This window comes from Danio rerio, chromosome 4 (assembly GCF_049306965.1).
Source record: "Danio rerio strain Tuebingen ecotype United States chromosome 4, GRCz12tu, whole genome shotgun sequence".
NCBI lineage: Eukaryota > Metazoa > Chordata > Actinopteri > Cypriniformes > Danionidae > Danio > Danio rerio.
This window is the reverse complement of record NC_133179.1, coordinates 3,775,146-3,797,288: the sequence shown is the minus strand read 5'-3', so window position 1 is coordinate 3,797,288 and position 22,143 is coordinate 3,775,146. Positions and strand designations below refer to the sequence as shown.

The window sequence follows — 22,143 nt, the reverse complement described above, 5'->3', positions numbered from 1 at the left end:
ATTAAAGGATGTTCACTTGACTGTGTGTGTGTTTGCTAATGTACACATACAAAATGTATATTCTTTGGGGTTTATTGACCTTATTCTGCGATGCGGAAGGGTGCTCGTTTTTGCAATTATATTGGAACTGCTGATTCAGAATGGGAGAAATTACTAGAAAATAATAAACAGCTGAAAATGGTCAAAGGACTTGCTCTACAAAATAGTGTGTTCATGAATATACATAACAATAAGTATAATATAATAAGAAAAATATCAGTTTGCAACATCAAGCAGCATAACAAGCTGTTTTTAACGTCTAAAAATTAACGGAAGTGAGTGAGAATGGAAGTCTCGAGCCAAGAAGATTCCAATGGCTGCGCCCATTCGTACATGAAGAATAAAGTCAATAGTCACTCATCAATTTGAGCATAATTATTAAGCAATTTCTGAAAAGTCTAACTTTTTGCTAAACTAATAACTTGAGTTTACCATTTCCAAAGAATGGTAGACAATAGATTGGTGCAAACCTATTTGGAAATAATCATTATTTCAGTTTAGTGATGAAAACATAAAAAATAAAACACTTTACTCGTGACATCAACATTAAATTGGCATTCGCAATACATATTACAGTTGTAGTTTCTATGCAAAGCTAGACTTTCAGTCAAATTTAAACAGAACTGTTTTCTATTGTGTTGTGCTATTATTGCATTATATTGTATTATGATGCTAAATAGGCATTAAATCATACACAATGAGGCCAGGAATGTGTACACTACTGTTCAAAATACAAGTTTTCATGATAATAATAAATTAAATATTAAAATATATTAATATAAAAACGAGGTGTTTGAAGTAATAATATTATTTACCAATTTTACAGTTCATTACTGCACGTTTAATCAAATAACTACAGCATTTGGGAGCGTAATATGCTAAGATTGTTGTTTTTTATGATTAAAGGAGCATGTTATGCTCCCAAATTCTGTATTTATTTGATTAAACATGCAGTAATAAACTCTAAAATTGTTAAATATTATTATAACTTAAATACATATTTTTGTTTATTAATATATTATAATATTTAATTTATTATCAGTCTTCAGTGTCACATGATCCTTCAGAAATCATTGTGATTTGCTGCTCAAAAAACATGCATGAACTAAAAACAGCAATTATATAAAATAAAAAGCTTTTATAACATTATAAACGCCACTTTTGACCAATTTAATGCATTTTTATTAAATATAATCAAATAATTCCCTGTTAACTCTCTGAGAAAGTCTTTGTTTCTGATGGTTGAACACATTTTAGGTGCACAAATGACCTAAAGACATCTTTAAAAAAGCAAACAACATTGGCAACAGACTCGACTGACTACCAAAACTGGCTCACAGCAATGTACCTTACCTCTTGACGAGGCTGAAATTCTGTGGGTACATCCAAATTTCAGTAACTGTTCCTTTAGAAAAATAAAATAATAATAATAATAATAATAATAATCTGAGAGTATAAATGGACCAATCGAAAGACGCTCTATAAAGATACACACATGTATGACTGCGGAAGATAGAAATCACTAAATCCTTTAACCTCTGAGTGATACTAACAATAAATACAAAATAAAAAAATCAAACAATTATAATAAAAGATATGTACACACATTTCCAACAATAATACTTTTTTTAAATGGCATACAAATATACTTCTGCTCAACGTGTGAAGCACTAATCGGGTCTGTTAGAAAAATTAATAAAGAGCGATAAATTATTATACAAAAACTCATCAGTCGCTTTACAACAGGCGCGCGAGTCCTGACGTCTGAATCCACGCAAGAAATACTCGAAAACCTGAATTCATCCCATTTAGAAAAATACGACTTGCCAAAAAAAGCGTCTGTAAAATATTCCCTTAATTGAAACGTTTAAATTCCCCTCCTATTGTCTAGGCATGAATTTAAGTGCACTTCAAATCGACACGGTTGAGTCTGAAGGAGTTTTTTCCTCTGTATTTACATAAAAAATGAAAAATAAAACTCAATATGTGCATCGCTGAATGTCTGAAACGGGTCGTGTGCTGGTTAAAAATCGGAAACTGAAGGTCTTGAGACATCGTCATTTCAAAGCAACTCTCAGATGAAGCTTTTTGTGCGCTTTTTTTTTTCCTAACAGGAAGGGAAAGGAAGAAGCCCTGTAGGGAAAGTAAACGCATATGCTGAGACTCAACCGTAGCGGGGACAGAGGCAGCGGTGGATAAAGGCAGGACAGACACAGTGCTGGAGTCCCATCAGGAACCACGGGACATCCAGGAGCTTCCAGCGTCACCACAGATTTGCACTGCATCAGTGAGGGACCCTTGCCTGCGAGAGAGATCAGGTATTTAGCATACGTGCATGAATTTGTCTTATATGAATTTCATTATCGTACAGTTTACGTTTTGCTTACAGTTTCCCGGTTTAGTGTTGACACTATGTGGATAAAATGACTATAAAGAGCGTAAACAAATCAAAGTTGACCTGCAAACTGTGCATTGCAGGCATGCTAAGAAAAATCAGGCATGCACAATAACTTGTAATTGTTTTTGTACTACTTATAAGTTGTCAAACCTAAAAGAAAAGGAAAAAACGAACTACTGAAGACAGCAAAAACAGCACATTATCAAATGGATTATACTTTGAAAGGATGTTCACTTGACGCTGTGTGTTTGGGTTTGCTAATGTACACATATATAAGTATGAATCTGTCTTAAAGGGGTCCCGTTATGCCTTTTTTACAAGATGAAATTCTCAGCATGTGTCTATGAAGTTTGAATAGGTAATAAAAGCACTACAGAGAAAAAAAAATCAAGTTGGTTTAGAGTTATTTTAAAGGGGACCTATTATGCAAAAATGGGTTTAAACACAGTTGTGTGGCAACCGTTTGTGAATATAACCAGCTTCTAATTGGAAACATGTATTTATAAATCATTTTATAATTCTAGCCAAAATAAAACAAATAAGACTTTCTGCGGAAGCAAAAAATAGTATAGTACACACTGTGAAAAATTCCTTGCTCTGTTAAACATTATTAACATTATTTAAGAGGGCTAATAATTGACTTCAACTTTACATAAATACATATAATTGTTCATACATCAAAATATTAAAAATGTTTAAGGATTTAAGGTGCTGATGACCTCTAAACGCATTATAACAATGTTGTGAAAAGGGTGCATTGATCAGTGGGGAGTGCATAAAATACAATAATATAAAAATGCATGCATTTCATTGTTTCTCAATCATGATATACCTCATAACTCTCAGAACAGAGACCTTCTACATACTTTGGTTTACTTTGCTCGGAAATGTATTCTTTTAAAGTGTTTAAATCAATGGATGCTTGAAGACTGCAGCATAATCCCACTTGAGGCTTTCTCCACGGCTATGAAGAACAAACTGTTCCTATTTCATCTGACCTGGGATCCTTTCTTTCTTGGATTATCTGGGAACCTCTAAGACTCTAAAACTAAAAGCTTGTCTGTTAGATTCAGCCTGGACAAAGAAAATGTAATCCACTTTTTCTGTAAAATAATTTTGTATTTCTTACTATTTATGAATAGTTTAAAATTTTATGATTTCATGTTAATTTTAAGTGAAGTTTTAGTCATTTAGTAGTTTGTTTTTGCTATAGTTTTATATCAATTGTAAATTTGTATTGGTTGGTTTGGTATTTTTAGATGTATTGTTGTATTTTTTGTTTGTTTGTTTATTTAATAACAATAAAATTGTATTATTGTTATTTTAATTTTCATGAGGGAGTCTGGGTTTGAATTATATGAATGATGGATATCATCTTATCTGATATGTTTTTGCACTAAAAAATTATGCATGCATTTGCCAATCAAAACACCATCAGTACCTGTCTGCTCAAGGTGTTTTGTGGTGTTTCTGCGACCGCCGCCAGTAAAACACTGCTGCTCTTCCTGAAAATCCCATCCAGTGCAGTGGATTTGGTGGTTTTGCTGGGTTTGTCGCTGCCGGTGCTCGATCCCGAACTCTTCCTCTTCCTCCCATCAGAGCCTCCAAATGGCAAAACACTGAGAGACGGGACGCCAGTGGGATCCTGCACTCGTTTGGCCCTCGAACTCAGAGCCATCGTCCCGTTACTGATGTGTGCTGGAAAATCATAGCTGTTCCCATTCTTCCGCTTTTTGGGTATTTCTGCTGAGGCTTTCTGGTTTTTGGCCGGTTTATTCCTCTGCTGTCGGGGCCCCGGTTCAGGGTCCCGAATACAGAAAACGCCAGCGCCGTTGTGAGAAAAAGAAAGCATGGAGACGCCGTCCAGAGGAGCCGAGAGAAACGCTGAGCTCAGAGGAGAAACTTCAGATGCACTTTCCACCGCTAGAGGGACTTTCCTGAAACCAAACAGGATATGACATCATTGTTAAAAAAAAAAAAAAATCGCTGCTGACTTCAATTTGTTTTGTGTGCTGAATCAAATTAAATTTTTAAGTCATTCCAACTTACATCAATCAAACTGACTCAATATGTCAAGTACAGTTGTTTACAAACTTTATAACTTTTTACTATAATTGTTTTTCTTTTTGTTTATAATTTTATTTATGACTTTTATGGCAAATTACAGTAAAAAAAAGACAAAACAATTATATTTTAAAAAGTATAGATCGCTTCAACTTAAGCACATAGTTGAAACCAGAAGTTTACATAAACTCTTAAAAAAAAACACCATTTTTAAAAATGTCTGATGGTAAATCATATTAAACGTTTACTATTTTAGGTCCTTTAGGATTCCCTAAATGATTTACATTTGCTAAATGCCAGAATAATAAGAGACATTTTTTGATAATTTTTTATTAATTTCTAGACAGTCAAAAATTTCATACATTTCCTTGGTATTTTTTAGCTTTGCTTTTAAACTGTATAACTTTGGTCAAATGTTTTTGGGTCTCCTTCCACAAGCTTCTCACAATAGTTTGAAAGAATTTTGGCCCATTCCTCCTGACAGAATTGGTGTGACTGAGTCAGATTTGTAGGCTGTCTTGCTCGCACAAGCTTTTTCAACTCTGCCCACAAATTTTCAATAGGATTGAGATCAGGGCTTTGTGATGGCCACTCCCAAACTTTCACTCTGTTGTCCTTAAAGCACATTTTAACTCATTTGGCAGTATGCTTAGGGTCATGGTCTGTTTGGAAGACCCATTTGTGGCCAAGTTTTAATTTCTTGGCTGATGTCTTGAGATGTTGCTTCAGTATTTCTACATAATGTTCTTTCTTCATGATGCCATCTATGCTGTGAAGTGGACCAGTCCCTCCTGCAGCAAAACAGCCCCACAACATGATGCTACTGCCCCCATACTTCACAGTTGGGATGGTGTTCCTAGGCTTGTAAGCTTTCCCCTTTGTCCTCCAAATGTAACACTGGTCATTATGACCTAACAGTTCAATCTTAGCTCCATCAGACCACAGGACATGTCTCCAAACATTTGTCTTATTCCCAGTGTAATTTAGCAAATTGTAAACTGGCTTTTTTGTTGATTCTGGCTCGTTGATTTTCTCATGTTGTCACACAAGGAAGCAGTGTGTTTGAGGTTTTTCTTAAATACTATTCTACAGCTGTGCCTCCAATTAACTCAAATGTTGTCAATTAGCCAATCAGAAACCTCCAAAACTTTGACATCATCATCTGAGCTTTTTCAGAGGCAGAATAATCTTATTGCTTGTAAACAACAATTTCTCAATAAATATCTCTTTTATTATTCGGCTATTAAGCATAACAGCAACAAATGTGATAATCCTAACTTGCCTAAAAGAGAAAAAGTTTAGTCACATTAACATCTGCCTTTTTTTAAATGGTTATGAGCCTTTTTATTGTTTATGTAAACCTCTGGTTTCAACTGTACAATGAGGAAAAAAAAGCCTTTAAATGTCACTTTAAGCTGAATACTAGTCTCTTGAAAAATATCTAGTCAAATATTATGTGCTGTCATCATGGCAAAGATAAAAGAAATCAGTGTGTGTGTGTGTGTTCTGCACCTCCACATCAGAGAGTTGACGTGTTTCTCCACCATGCAGTGAAGCGCCAGCCTCACCCGATCCCACCGTCTGTCAAACACGTAATGACCCCGTCCCATCAGCCGACTGCTGAACGCACAGCACTGGAGCAACACAGGACATTAGTCAGGACACACGTCATACACTTCAATGGACCCTTTATAGAAGACCCTTTTTAACACACCTTGGTGTTGCCATTAATCGTATTTTCATGCAATATTTTAAAGTATTTTTATTAAAAATAGGGGGACCGAAACATAGTTAATGGATTTATTAGCATTTTTCAGAGCAGTCTGAAGGTGAATTTCATGTAATCCAAACCATAAGCAACGTAGACGAACTTTTTTTGACTCTGTATATAACTATATATATATTTATACAACAGTTCTGTCAGGATCTCGAATCCGATTGGCTGATAGCCGTGATATATTGAAGTAACATCAGCATCCGTACAGCCTCTTTACCCTTTGTGTATTACTCCGCCCACATACAACCAGGAACAAGCAGACACCACAGTTTGACAAATATTACTGTTGTTAGACAACAAAATATACTTTTGAGGCTTTTTTAATCAATTATTTGCAAGAATAGTGCCTATTTTAAAATATTTACAATATCTGAGAGACAGCTCGTCTGCAAAAGTTGATGTTTTCTATCCACAAGAGGGCGACAGAACCACATAATAAGCCCTTACGCTTAGAAGATATAACAGTCTGATTTGTAAATACAGCAGATCAAATCAATATTAAACTGGTAAGCAATACCTGCCAACACTTCCGTTTTTCATGGGAGTATCCCGTATTTCAGACCAGTCTTCCGCAAACATCCCATTTTTATTTCTTTCTAAAAAAACTCCCGTAATTTCACCAACCCCCCTCTTTGGTACAGTCTGTAAACTGAACACCCCCGGGTTGCCAACTTTGGTACAGTACCCGATCGAAGCGGTCGCCCAAAACCTGCTACATCCTGTTCTCAACCTCACCCCCGAACACTCTCTCTTCCCCCCGGTCTCCCGCGTTTTCAGAGACATGTTGGCAGGTACGATGATCTCTCTCTTTTTGTATGTTGTAGTGCTGTATTTATACCGATTTGCTCGCATATCAGAAAAGTGTGTTGTGTTGGCAGATTAAAATAAGCAAAGTGTGTTTAGCGTTTTTCCTTATCGCAAACACAACAGCAGTCTGGTAACGTTAGTGGATTTGTTGTTATTTTCGGGGTTAATTATTGTAAAATCCTGATTGCAACAGAGAAATACTGTAGACTGTAACACTGTAAGAAGATATCTCTGTAGACTGATGGCATTTCATATCACGTTCAGCCTTATAATCTTAAAATGTGAGCAAAATCAGCCGTTTTGTCATCACTTTAGACAGAATCATTCAAACAATAGCTGTAACGTGACTTTGGTGAATTAGTAACGGCTTCTGCTGTTCTGATGTCAGCTGCAGATGTGAATGAATGGCGGAAAAAAGTAGTTCCTAATAAAAAAAAGAGTTTTTAGAGTCTCCGTGTTTGATTTCTTATTTATATACAGGACTGTGATGTTGAACTGTTGTATAAATGCAATATCACACTCGTAGCAGTGCAATATGGCTGTATATCAGCACTGCTGGGATGCTAAGGCAATGCACGCCTCCCACTAGTGCTGATATACAGCCATATCGCACTGCTACTCGTGTGATATTGCTTATATATATATATATATATATATATATATATATATATATATATATATATATATATATATATATATATATATATATATATTACATCCTATATTAGTAGTTTTACTTTTAAATAGTCAAAATCCTTTAACATTTAAAAAGCATCTGTATTCTCTTGGCTTATGGTGCATGTTGAAAGCTAGAGTGTTAATAAGCACAAGGGTAAAAAAATGCACAAATCCAGAGTCTATTTCTGACTATGACTTGCAGTTTTAAACTCTAGCATGAGTTGAAGACAGAAATGTTAGTACTCTAGAGTGGTGAATAGTGTTTTAGCTCAGCTCACGCTCATGGCTCGTGGGTGGTTTGGTGAATAATGGCACAGCAGCTTCTCAGACTCTTCAGACGGCTCCATTTCTCCTTCATCACTGGACAGACGCGTGTCAGCGCTGGGTTTCTGCCAGCTGGGCACTGGATCTGGAGGAGGGGGAGCGGGTGCTGAGCTCAAAACCACTGCACCGGCACCCCCACACACTCTGAGGAACAAAACAAAACATACAGCATTTATTTATTTATGTGCAATCTTTCATTTCGTTTTTTAGGCAGAAAAACAGAACTAAGAGAAAACAGGGAATATAACAAATCCCCCATAACATATACAATACAGATAAAGCAACGTGCAAAAAGGTTGGAAAAGGTTGCCAGATGGTAAATAATCACTTATATGATCTTTTCATAAAACAAAGTTTTTCTGATTGTAGACTATACGTGACTCATTTAATCCAGTGTTTTTTTTTTATGTGCAACATTTCTAAAGGTCTTTTTTATTTTCCATCTCATATTAACATTTCAATTGTTTAGTTTTAAATTCATTTGTAAAATAGAAACTATTCAGCCTTTTTTTAAATTGAAATGTTTTCCGATGTTTGTCTTTTTAATTATTGATTTTACCATTAATTACATAGCCAATGGTATTTCTTCCCATTTTGAACTAGCATTTGGTTTAAAATATTCAGGTTTATTCAGTTTTTTATGGATGTGTTTTTATTTATTTAATCTTAACATTCCATTTAGCTTTAATTTATTTTTATTTAAGTATTTATTTTTACTAACAGGGGTTATTTTTTTATTTTTGCAATATATAGTTTTGTATAAATTTTTAATTTGTATTGTTTGCTAATACTGTACAAAACTATATGTTCAAAATATAATATAATATTATATATATATATATATATATATATATATATATATATATATATATATATATATATACACACACACAAAGGGGTGAATAATTCTGTGTGTGTGTGTGTATATGCTGAATATATATATATAGTTAGTTTATAGTTATATATTTAGTTTATAGTTATATATTTAGTTATTTATATATAGTTATTTATATATAGTTTTATATATATATATATATATATATATATATATATATATATATATATATATATATATATATATATATATACACACACACACAAAGGGGTGAATAATTCTGTGTGTGTGTGTGTGTGTGTGTGTGTGTGTGTATATGCTGAATATATATATATAGTTAGTTTATAGTTATATATTTAGTTTATAGTTATATATTTAGTTATTTATATATAGTTATTTATATATAGTTTTATATATATATATATATATATATATATATATATATATATATATATATATATATATATATATATATATATAGTTATTTCAGATTTTCCAAGAAAATATTAACACTTCAGTTCTACTAAATTTAAAACCAAACAATACAAATTTACAAACTATATAAAACAGATAAATATGAGCTACAAAATGACTAAAACTTAACTTTTAAAATGAAAACATAAAATATAAAACTATTCCTACTAATCATAAAACGTCTCCCTGATTTAAATGACCATTTATTTGTTCTGTCAATTTAAAAATAAAAGTACAATTCTTTAAAATGCTCCTATTTAACTTTACAGGTCTCAGTACGTACTTGTGTAAGTGTGAATTGGCCATCCGCAGTTTGAGAGTGGGCGTAGTCTTGCCATTGGTGCAGCTTGTTGATAGGCTGGGTGCTGCATCATGTGACGGTGTGACCTGCACTGACTGGCTGCCTGCTTGAACATCTTTTTTCGGCCCCGTCTCCTTTTCCTTCGCCCGTCCTTTATGCTCCGCCAAGAGGACGTCAAAGTCTTTCCTTCGCCCCGGGACGGCTCGCCGGTGGGTCAGAGAGTGAGTCTGCAATACAATCCATCAAACACAATGTATAATAGTAATTAAGTTTCAATGTATGATGATTAAATGATGCATTAATGAGGGACGGTACCAACCTTACAGGTTAAAGATCGAGTACAAGGCCGCTTTGTCTCCGGGTCCAAAACCCCACAGTGCTTATTAGGATCAAACACTCGCCCTGAACGACAAAATTAAAATCAAAAGGCATATTTGGCTAAAAATAACACAAACATGTGGAGTTCAGATGCAAAAGCCTTTAAGTGGCATCTGAAATGTTCTTTTTAAATGAGCATTTTCCTCAGGATCCTGTCTATGGGTTCAGTAATTTCACATTTATGGCAAATAATAGTTTAGATTCATTGCCTTTAAAGTGAAATAACTGCACAAACATTGGAGCCTGAGAAAAATGCTAATTTTAGATGGCACTTAGAGGCTTTTGCATCTGAACTCCTACCTGAACATGTGGATAGAGTAAATACCTCATCAATAAGCTACTCATATAAGACAAATAATACAGGTTATAATAAATATTTGTATAATATCTTTTTGCATAAGGTATTTTGTACATCAATCTGAACTAAAAAAAATGAATGTACTATTAATTTTATTTAATCTGTATTATTATTAATATTTCTATTAAGAAAAGTTTGTATTTTATATGCATACAATTTAAAACTGTATACACATAGGCATGTATATATTAATGTATCTGGATTTTAACAAATTTATATACACACATACTGTACATACATATACGAATTCAATTAAAAATGTAAATACAAAATTTATATATGTATATATTTATACAACAGTTCTATCTGGTTCTCGAATTTGATTGGCTGATAGCCGTGATATATTTAAGTGATATCAGCACCCGTACAGCCTCTTTACCCTTCGTGTATTACTCCGCCCAAATACAGCCAGCAACAAGCAGACACCACAGATGTAAAGTTTAAAAAGATTCTAGCTCAGCTGTTTAACTGTCAGCTTATGATTTGAATCCAACGCAGAAGAAAGTAGTTCCTCATACAAAAGGGTTTTTAAGACTCTCCATGTTTGATTTTGTTTTTATATACACAATTATGCCGTCAAACTGTTGTATAAACGCAATATCACAGTCGTAGCAGTGCGATATGGCTGTATATCGGCACTGGTGGGAGGCGTGTGTTAGCATGAGGCTGCAGACCGAGTGCCTTAGTGCCCCCACCAGTGCCGATATACAGCCATATCGCACTGCTACTCGTGTGATATTACTATATATATTATGTCTATGAGCTAGGCTATATTTGTAATACTTAAATATTTTCCCTATATATATATTTTTGCCGCTTTTCCTTAAAAATGTTTAATATATAAATATTTTTCATTTTCATTTAGTTTACTTTGAGCTAAAACTAAGATAATAATAATAATAATAATAATAAAATTATATATTTAGAAAATTTTATATTTACACAACAAAATTACTGAAACATACACTAAAATGAACAATAAAACAAAGTATTAATATTAGGGTTGGGTCGATCCATCACGATAGACATCATGACGCTGAGCCGACATTGCAATCCTCTGCTCCGCCCCCCCTTAAAGCAGCAACCCGTTCGCGAAAAATACACACTCAGGCCCCGTTTACACTAATACGTCTTAGTTTTAAAATGCCATTTTAGAACGAAAACGATCCACGTCCACACTAGCGTTTCATTTAGCATTTCTGAACCGCTCTCCATCCACACTATACCACTGAAAACGCACATCACAAGACCAAACACAAACTCGGCCATGTGCTGCAGCGTATGCGCGCGTCTGAGCTCCAGCAGTCAGCGGGTGCTTTGAGCACAAAAGCCCAGAGAGCAGTGCATGTCAGACAGTTTATCAAGGATGTACCGCTGGATGTCATCTCACTATAGTTGTTAAAAGTGATATTCAATTAATCTTGTCTCAATCTAACGACTCTTCGGTCTTTTGAATCTATCAAGTAACGTGTCACAGCGTCAGTACACTGCTTCAATCTTTCTCTATCACGCTTGTACTTATTAGTTTTAGTAAAAACCTCAGATACTGTTGGTTGGTTGGTTGGTTGTGCGCCTTATTTACCAACCAAGTTTGTGGAGGACATCATAACGACACAGATCACTCTGCCTATTCATGCCAGAGTCCCTCAGAAAAAATGATTGACAGGTGATAATTTGTGTGTAACTTATCTTTATTTATTTATGATTTGTTTATAGGTAAATAACAAAGACCTTGCGGGACAGGTAGTTGAAACTGTAGGCTACAATTAATCAATTCACTATGTATTAATTAATTATACATAAGTAATTAATTCACCGCCAACAACGACGACAATGCCATCGTCCATCGCGATGTTTCACGTTAAACATCACACCATGCCAAATTGGTCGACATCGCCCAACCCTAATTGATACAATTACAATAGTATCTCATGCATCGTAAAGTAACACCATATGTCAGATGTACTGGAATCAGTTATTATTATCTGCTAAATATCCCCAAGCCATCACTTTCAATGTTTTTCTTCTCATTTCATATGCACCCTATCTAGACAGCAAGGCTGGAAGCGGATTTCAGTGCAGAGCTTTTATCTCTGTGGTATTTTAAACACAATGGAGAAACACTCTGAGTGTCTGTGGTGCTGCTGCACGCAAAGCTGAGGATCTGGCAACCCAAAGCAGCCAATTACACAGCATAAATCAAAGCTCCAGTGGGGGCGAAAACTGAGTAAACAACGTACAGAGAGAGACGAGTGACCATCCGCTCAAAACCAGTCCATACTGAACACAAAGACCAGCAACTAATGAACATGAGCATGTAGTGTCATCATGCCAAAGACAACAGAATTGAGTTATTATATAGTTATTAATATATAGTTATCATATAACAATGTGTTAAAACATCTCCATTAACCAAACACTTTTAAAATATATTTAAACAGAATTAAATTAATAAAGGAGGGCTAATAAGTCAATTTAATTTAATAATAACTTGAATTTAATGTTGTAATAATGTTAGTTTTTCTATTTCTTGTAAATACTGATAAATAAAGTATTACAAAAGAAACATTTATGACTCAACGCACACCAAAACAATCCCCACTCACCTGAAACCCTCCGATGTTTCCCGCCCTTGGCTCCATTCTGCTGCTTCTTGTCTGGAGAAGAAGGCGGGACTATTGTTCTGCGGTCCAATAGGGAAGGAGATGTAGAACTCGCAGGTCTTTTATCCAGTGGGGAGGGGGCGGGCCTTTTCTCCAGAGGCGACCGTGATGGGCTGGGCTGCCTGTCAATCATGGATGGAGGAGTAACCGAGCGATGAGTCACAGGGCCGCGGCCGTTCAGAAGTTTCTCCTGACTTTTCTGAGATGCTGGAGACGTCAACGAGGATTTAAGAGGAGCAGAAGATGGAGAGGAAGACGTGGAGGAAAGAGAAGACACTGGAGACGCAGATGTGGAGTTCACTTTAATATTAGAGCCCTCCGATCTGCTGAAACATGGCATCTTCTCTAGACTCACCACCGGCAAAGACACGCTGGAGAAAAGACAGTCAAGATGTAAAGATGACAAGTCCAACAGGGAAAACCAGCAACAATCAAGAATGCATGGTAATATGCTGTCATTATAATGGAAGTCAATGGGGCAAAAACAGCTTCCAACATAATGAAAGGGTAGTCAATATTCCCCAAAGTCCTGTAGGGAGTTTTTCACGCACCAGGCTTTGGCTCGAGCTCCTTTGGGTGGGTAGACGGCCAGCGGGGCCCTGCTGAAGCGAGAGTGAGGGTAATCTCGAGGGACCCTGAAGGCCAGCGGCTCCCCGTCGCTCTGACCCACAGAGAGCTTGGCCTTTACAGGAACCAGAGGCGTCCTGGAGCTGCTGGGCGAGCAGTGCCTCCTCTCTGGAGATACCCAGCAAAACACAACACATGCATGAGAAACAGACGCATGCGGGGCAATGCACTTTAAAATTGTCTGATCTATAATATTATGAAAGATCTTCTGAAAAAAGGGAGTCATGGGATGCTGTAGCATTGATGAATTATTTCACAGTGTACAAAATTATGCTAATCAGTTGTAAAATTGTAATATTCGAGAGAACTGTAAGAGACAGTGTTCGGCTCATTAATAAAATCTTACATGAAAAAAAAAGTAAAAATAAATAAATTTAGTATATAATATATATATTATGAATATATTATACACAAAATAAATACGTAATATTATATAATATTTTATTTTAAATATGTATTAAAATATGATTTATAGATACAGTACAATAAAATAATATGATATAAACTAATATACAATAAATTATTTAAAATATTAATTGAAATAAGATAAAAATATTAAATAAGATAATATAATATATAATAAATTCAATTGAAATGTTAATTAAAATATAATGATTTATAGATACAGTACAATAATAAAGTAATATTTTAATATAAAGTTAGATTTTATATAATAAATTATTTTAAATAGTAATTTAAATATATCAAATATATAATATAATATATAATATATATATTAAAAATAATAAATTACATAATAAATAACTTTAAACATTTATTTGATTCACTTGAAATGTTAATTTCAATCTAATGATTTCTATATAAAGTACAATTAAATAATTTATGATTTATAGATACAGTTTAATAAAATTACATTTATATATATATATATATATATTGACTTATGGAGACTTATGGAGACGCATTAAATGTGCATTCAAAATAAGCATAACTTTTTATGCATTCACAAAGAATCATTTCATAAAACACCCATACTAGTTACACCCGGTTAGGTCCTAGTTTACTATTTTACTATTTAAATACAGCACTAGTTACCATGCTTTTATTGTGGTTTTACTGCATTTACTAATTTTTTAGACTTCAAAAGAGGCGAGAAATTCTCACAAGTATTAAATTACAAAAGAACCACTCTAAAAGCATCTAAATAAAAAACTTTGCAGCATTGATGATGTTCCTTCATTTTCATTCATTAGTTCCTTTTCTTTCGGCTTAGTCCCTTTATTCATCAGGGGTCGCCACAGCAGAATGAACAGCCAACTATTCCAACATATGTTTTACACAGCGGATGCCATTCCAGCTGCAACCCAGTTCTGGGAAACACCCATACAGCTCCAATTTAGTTTATTCAATAGTGCATGTGTGTGGGGCAAACCGGAGCACCCGGAGAAAACCCACACCAACATGGGTAAAACATGCAAACTCCACATAGAAATGCCAACTGACCCAGACGAGACTCAAACCAGCGACCTTCTTGCTGTGAGGCAACCATGTCATTTTAAATTTCCAATAAATTCATCATGCATAAAACAGAAAAAACATCATGCAGTAATACATATTGATATTAGTATATTCTTACGATTCTTGCTGTGCATGGCTCTGGATGGCTGGAGACGCTCCTGGTCTACTCACTGTGAACAACCTGCAAACACAAACACACACAAATCAGTGGCCTACAGCATGTTATTGATGTCTGGGGTCTCAAAACACGCCAGAACACCATACAGAAAAACTGTAATAATGATCATAAAAATAATAATAATGCTGCATCTGGCAGCTCATGAGCCAGTCTTTGGCCTTCACACCGCATCTCATCCACCAACAGCAGACTCCAAAAACAAAGCTGATCACAGTGAGAAGAAACCCCTCGCCCACTGTCGAATTTGACCACCGACCAAGAAATAAATAAATGACCCTTAAGGCAAACTCTCCTATAACGTTGTCGTTGTGCACTCCCCTGGGAAATAGAGTATCATTTCTGAGCATGGACGTATAGCATAGCAATAGCAGTCCAATTTTTGACCTTGCAGGGTCATTTTTCTGGTCACAATGAGGAAAATGGCTCAGAAACCACACAGAATGAAGTATCTTGACTATGTAAAAATGCCGATGTATCCTGTGAGATTTGTTTTAGGGGTAAGATTGGGGAATTAGGAGAGAATATACAGTCTCTAAACATCATTACTTCTAAGGCAGGGGTGTCCAAACTCAAGTCCTGGAGGGCCGGTGTCCTGGAGAGTTTATGTCCAACTTGCTTCAACACACCTGCCAGGAGGTTTCTAGTATATCTAGTAAGAGCTTGATTAGCTGGTGTGTTTGATTAGGGTTGGAGCTAAACTTTCCTGGACACCAGCCCTCCAGGACTGAGTTTGGACACCCCTGTTCTAAGGGAAGTCCTCATAAAGATAGCCTTACAAGTGTATTTGTGTAAGAGAGTAAGTGCGTGTCTCTCTTTCTCTCGGTGTGTGTGTGTGTGTGTGTGTGGTCTGTCTGACAGACGGCAGGAAGCTACAAGCACCAGCTGATCTGCATTTGTTTACATCCGGAATACTCGCAGAAAATGACCACTAGCTGTAGTGCTCACGACACACACACCCACACACACACATGCAAAAAAAACTAAGCAAACACGTGAGGCGTGATCAAAAGAAGCACTTACCCAGCCTGTGTGCTGGAGGGGATGAACGAGAGAGAAAAAACAGAAAGCGAAAGAGTTTCTGTGCTGCGGCGCTTGAGCTGAATAGCTGCGAGTCTTTGACCCCTGTGCTGAACCTCGCAGCTGCCTGAAGGGAGGCCAAAGAGAAAAACGCAGCTCTGGATGTTTTTTATTGAGCAAACGCCACCAGCAGGGGGCGAGAGTGAGGGCCATCTGCCAACAGGCCTACTATTAGCATTGCCTACCATTAGCCTTGCCTCCTGCCGAGCGAACACCTCTCCGTTCGTGAACACACGTGGTCTGGGCACAAGACCAAAGGCAGATGTGAGCTGCTGAGCTCCAGCAAACCCCCGGATAAAACCAAAGCAAACACGGCGAGCTGGAAAACCTCTGATGGAGGAGGACTCTGCCCTGCGTGTGATGAATATGGTGTTGTTGTTGTTTTAAAGGAAAGCGCATTTGTTTTTCTCTTGTTCAAATGCATTTACTTCAGAAGCAAAAAATTTTTAAAAATGGTAATAATCGTTGTATTAAAAAAAAGTATTTCATTTCTTAAATTAAGCAAGATCTAATTTCATTTTGATACTTTTCTAAAAGTAAAAAATACTTTTCTTTTGCTTAAGAAAACATGTTTGTACTGGAAAACAAGACAAGTGTATGTATGAAAGGTTATGACCAGGGGTCCGTTCTTCGTACGTGGATTACTCAGTTAGCTGGATTTGGTTAGTGAAGATTTGACACGATCCAGGATCGTTTTGTTTTTTAAAACTGATCCGAGAGTTGTTGTCATGGCAACAGTTCTGGTAGCTCAAACCTGGTCGGGAGCAGGTTCAATTCATATAAACAGGATTAGATCGGGTCAGTTCAAGCAAAGATAATGCTGAAAGAATGTACTGAATTTTCTTACAGTAGTAGTTTTATACACATGGGAAAATAGTAAATATTTCAACTAATATATATATATATATATATATATATATATATATATATATATATATATATATATATATATATATATATATACATATATATCTATATATATAACCTACACTAGTCTCACGGTTCGGTTACGATTATCATGCCATCGATTCGGTTCAATTCGATATTTCGGTGCATCACGGTGCATTGACGGTGCTTTCCATACACAGTTTTTTATTTTCTTCACAGCAGCATTTCTTGTATTAAAATGTTTGAATATATTTATATTTATATATTATTTGTAATACAATTTTGTCATTTAATACATACAGTCAGATATATAAACTGTAACTTTAAACAAAACGAGCATTTAGCAAATAATATAAACAAATATAAACATCCAGCTCAATTTCTGATCCTTGTCTAGTTCTCTTACACCCCTTTGATTGGTCACACCCTCAAAAAAAACGGTTGCGATTGGCTCTTGCGCGCTGCGTTCTTCACAGATGAGTGATGCTAATAAGTGGCAGCGGCGATGTCACAGCTGATGTATGATAGACACGGTGGAGAAAACTCTGCAGACACGCGCTCGTTTCTGGATGCAAAAGTAACGCTGTAAAACAGCCGATATGAGAAGAAAAGCCACGCCAGCAGGTCAAATGGGCCACTGTGTGTGTGTGAGAAAGAGAGAGAGAGAGACAGAGACAGAGCGAGAGACAGAGCGCGCGCGAGAGAGAGAGAGAGAAATGGAGTAGGCTACTTTCATTCTCTTGATCTCAGTGAAATAGGGGCTATTGTTGTATATGTCAGTGAAAGCACTGTGATCCAGCAAACACACACAGTGAAATTGTGCACAGTTTATGAGTTTCAAGTAGTTAAAGCGCTGAAAATACTCGCGATCGCCTCCCTCGCGACAGAGCGCATATGAGGTAAATGACGTCAGTAATAACCGGTTATGATTATTACTCAACCGATACCGAATTGTCCGCGTCTGCATCGCAGTGCACCAAAAAAACTTTTATTTTTGACACCCCTAATATATATATATATATATATATATATATATATATATATATATATATATATATATATATATATATATATATAATTTATGCAATCTGCACCCCCGAAATAAAAGTAAAAAGACTGCCATCTGGTTGTGCAAAGAGAAAACGTATTGCTTTTTACTTTTTAGATCGCTTTAATACAATTTGCAGTAATCTCGTCCCATACAGCTGCCATTGCATGGCTCAAAGATACTTTCTAGTGTGCAGTTTAACACAACTGCCTCTAGGAGTCGCCAATGGAAATAAAACAAACAGACGAGAAATACACGTACACCAGACATGAAGTTGGCATGGATCAACGCATATTCTCACGTTCATTTCATCGTTAGTAAATCCAAATATGAGCGTGAAACCTGGCGTACACAAAGTTTTTGTGTGTACACAGCATTGATGCATTCGGGATCTCAACACTGTGTTGAAATGTCAGTTCCCTACCAATCTGGCAAAGGTTATGAAGCCTTTTCTAAAGCTTTAGGACTGCAGCAAACCACAACCATTATTTACAAATAGCAAAAACATGGAAAAGTCGAGACCCTTCCGATGAGTGGCCAGCCAATCAAAAAGACCCAAGAGAGCAGCGACAACTTATCCAAGAGGTCACAAAAGACCCCACAACAACATCCAAAGAGTGTTCATGACTCCCCCATAAGAAAGAGACTGGGCACAAATGGAAAATAAAATATTAAAACAGCTTCAATAACAAGCTAAACAACCTGGATACTGTTACCTGGATCCAGTCTGTTTCTCTCACACACAATTCTGTAATATATGCTGATGATGTTCCCTACATTAAAACTGTGTCTTAACACACTGTGGGTGTAAAACTGAGGTTCAAACGGCTGTTTTGTGGGATGCAACACGTAAACAATGACGTAAACAGCAAATGACTGCATCATTTCTGCCTCACAGCAGTGAAAACTTCTGTTATATCCTCACACCTGGTTATTTTCGCATATCAGCTGTGTATTTATGTGCTTTAGGCATCGAATTAAGGGTTTTATTTAATTAGGAGTCCACTGAGACAAGCATAACTATTATCATTAAAGCACAGACTGAAGCTTCAGCACAGAGTTGTTGTTTGCTTTTATTCGTTTTCATTATTTCATGAAATAAAAATTATGGGGGCAGAATGTGCCTTGACGATACTGTATATAATTGATGGATAACACACACACTTACCGTATGGAGTCAGGTCGTCCTGAGGCTTATAGACTCTTTTGCAGACATGGCAGAAATCCTCATGGGCTGAGACGTGACCATACACGAGCATTTCTACAACCCAAAAACCAAGCATCGATTTTAAGACTCAACGATATTGAAAAAATGTGACATTGCAATAATTGTATCGCTGTGATATGAGTAGAATTTCACCATTTTCTCCTGATATTTACAGCAGAATCAACTCTTTTTTTTATCAGTGTCTGAAACAGCTTGTTTAAAAGTCAGTCTATATAAACCCCTCCCATATCACAGTCCACTCTGCTCTAATTGGTCAAAAGATTACACTCTACTCTGATTGGTCAGAAGATTGCACTCTGCTCTGATTGGTTAGATTGATCTACTCTGCTTTGATTGGTTAAATGGCTGTTTTCTGTTCTGCTCTGATTGGTCAGAAGGCTCTACTCTGATTGGTTAGATGGATCTACTCTGTTCTAATTAGTCAGATGTATATAATCTGCTCTGATTGGTTAGATGGATGTACACTGCTCTAATTGGTTAGATGGCTCTGTTCTGCTCTGATTGGTCAGAAGGCTCTACTCTGATTGGTTAGATAGATCTACTCTGTTCTAATTAGTCAGATGTATATAATCTGCTCTGATTGGTTAGATGGATGTACACTGCTCTAATTGGTTAGATGGCTCTGTTCTGCTCTTATTGGTCAGAAGGCTCTACTCTGATTGGTTAGATAGATGTACTCTGCTCTGGTTTGTCAGAGGGATCTACTCAGCTCTGATTGGTCAGAAGACTTTGCTCTCCTTTAATTGGTTCGGTGCATATACTTTAATCTGATTGGTTCGATGGCTCTGCTCCAATTGGTCAGAACACTTTGCTCTGATTGGTCAGAACTCTTTACTCTGCTCTGACTGGTCAGAAGGCTCTTCTCTGCTCTGATTGGTTAGATGGCTTTACTCTCTTCTGCTCTAATCTGTCAAAAGTCTCTACTCTGCTCTGATTGGTTAGATGACTCTGTTCTGCTCTGATTGGTCGGAAGGTTCTCCTCTGCTCTGATTGGTTAGATGGCTCTACTCTGTTCTGCTCTTATTGGCCATAAGGCTCTGCTCTGATTGGTCAGAAGGCTCTACTTTACTCTGATTGGTCAGAAGGCTCTACTGTACTGGGCTTTGTTAGATGGCTCTACTCTGCTCTGATTGGCTATGGAAGGCTATACTTACTCTGATTGGTCAGAAGGCTCTTCTTTACTCCACTCTGATGGGTCAGAAGGCTCTACTTTACTCTGATTGGTCAGAAGGCTCCACTCTGTTCTGCTCTGATTGGTTAAATGGCTCTAATCTGTTCTGCTCTGATTGGTCAGATGCTCTACTCTATTTTGATAAGTCAGAAGGATCTACTTTACTCTAATTGGTCAGAAGGCTCTCTGTTCTGCTCTGATTGGTTAAGAGGCTCTAGGGGTTCTTGATTGATTCTTATTCTTGTTCTTATTATATTATTAATAAATAAACACCATTTTTATGTAAAAAAAAATCTTCCAATTATACAAATAACAAAAAATAAAAGATTAATAAAGTTTTAAGGTAAATAAAATATTAACAATTCATTGTAATATTATGGATTAAAATAAAAACAAAATTATAAATATTTATATTATAAATAAAAATGGGATATTATATAATTAATATAAAATATATACAATTAAATTAAGTACTTGTTTTATAGATGTAATTGTTATTTTCTTTACTAAAAATAAAAAAAACAATACTTAAATGACATCTGACAATATTTATAATCCTTAAACAACATTTATCTGGCTGCATAATAATAATAATAATAATAATAATAATATCCAGCAAATAATCAGCATGTTGAATCAGCAGCTAAAATGTTGGTTTCCTGACATTATCACCAAAAACAACTAGTGTAGGTGTAAACAGTGATTAATCCAGTATGAACACTGACAACAATAATAACACAATGACAGGGAAGAAACGCCCACACACACATACACACACCTGCAGAACTGAGTTTGACCACTTCTGTATCACTTCAAGAGCTTCTTCTCACCAGTATCATAGCAAAAATCTGAAAACATCATAGACACACACACAAAATAATCAACATTAAAACACACACTGTAACCAAACAGTTAACTAGCACTCACACACAGTTACAGAGACTGGTAGCTAGATGGCTGTCTAGATCCAGCAATGCAACACACACACACACTAACGCACAAACATACACAAATACACACACACGCACACACAATATGTAAACTTATACACACTCGTCTCGTGGCGCACTAACATTCGCGCGTTCTCGTGTAAAGTAGTGTAGTGCATGACAGCTGTCAATCACTAGTGACGTGCGCTGATATGAATGCATGCGTGTTTACAGCGCGTTGTTTATGCAGATGCACGGAGGCACGGATGCGTCTAAAAGCCTGGCGTTATGGATTGTCGTACCGGAGCATATCCGGGTGCTGAACGGGACTTACGGTGTGTGTTTTGGCTCCCGTGTTTGGCTCCGGTGTGAGCGCGCGGCGGTACTGCGTAGCCATTGCTCTTCCTTCTTCCTTCACAGAC

At 36.2% G+C, this 22,143-nt stretch overlaps 1 protein-coding gene across 2 annotated transcripts in view; it reads right to left on the bottom strand.

The window, feature by feature from the left end:
- atxn7l1 (ataxin 7-like 1) overlaps positions 1-22,143 on the bottom strand; it is a 23,501-nt gene extending 1,358 nt beyond the window's left edge. The window contains exons 1-12 of one of the 2 annotated variants that reach the window (XR_012401727.1): positions 22,056-22,143; positions 21,571-21,640; positions 19,562-19,654; positions 15,321-15,383; positions 13,648-13,831; positions 13,040-13,467; positions 10,017-10,099; positions 9,680-9,924; positions 8,042-8,231; positions 6,014-6,135; positions 3,879-4,374; positions 2,060-2,341 (exon numbers count right to left, since the gene is read on the bottom strand). Coding sequence is in view for 1 of the 2 variants with exons in the window: in XM_003198215.7 (XP_003198263.2) it covers positions 2,324-2,341; positions 3,879-4,374; positions 6,014-6,135; positions 8,042-8,231; positions 9,680-9,924; positions 10,017-10,099; positions 13,040-13,467; positions 13,648-13,831; positions 15,321-15,336 (1,782 nt within the window). In the remaining variant the exon portion in view is untranslated. Of the gene's footprint in view, positions 1-1,198; positions 2,342-3,878; positions 4,375-6,013; positions 6,136-8,041; positions 8,232-9,679; positions 9,925-10,016; positions 10,100-13,039; positions 13,468-13,647; positions 13,832-15,320; positions 15,384-19,561; positions 19,655-21,570; positions 21,641-22,055 lie in introns of those variants that run through there. The other variant, XM_003198215.7, reaches the window with a different exon arrangement.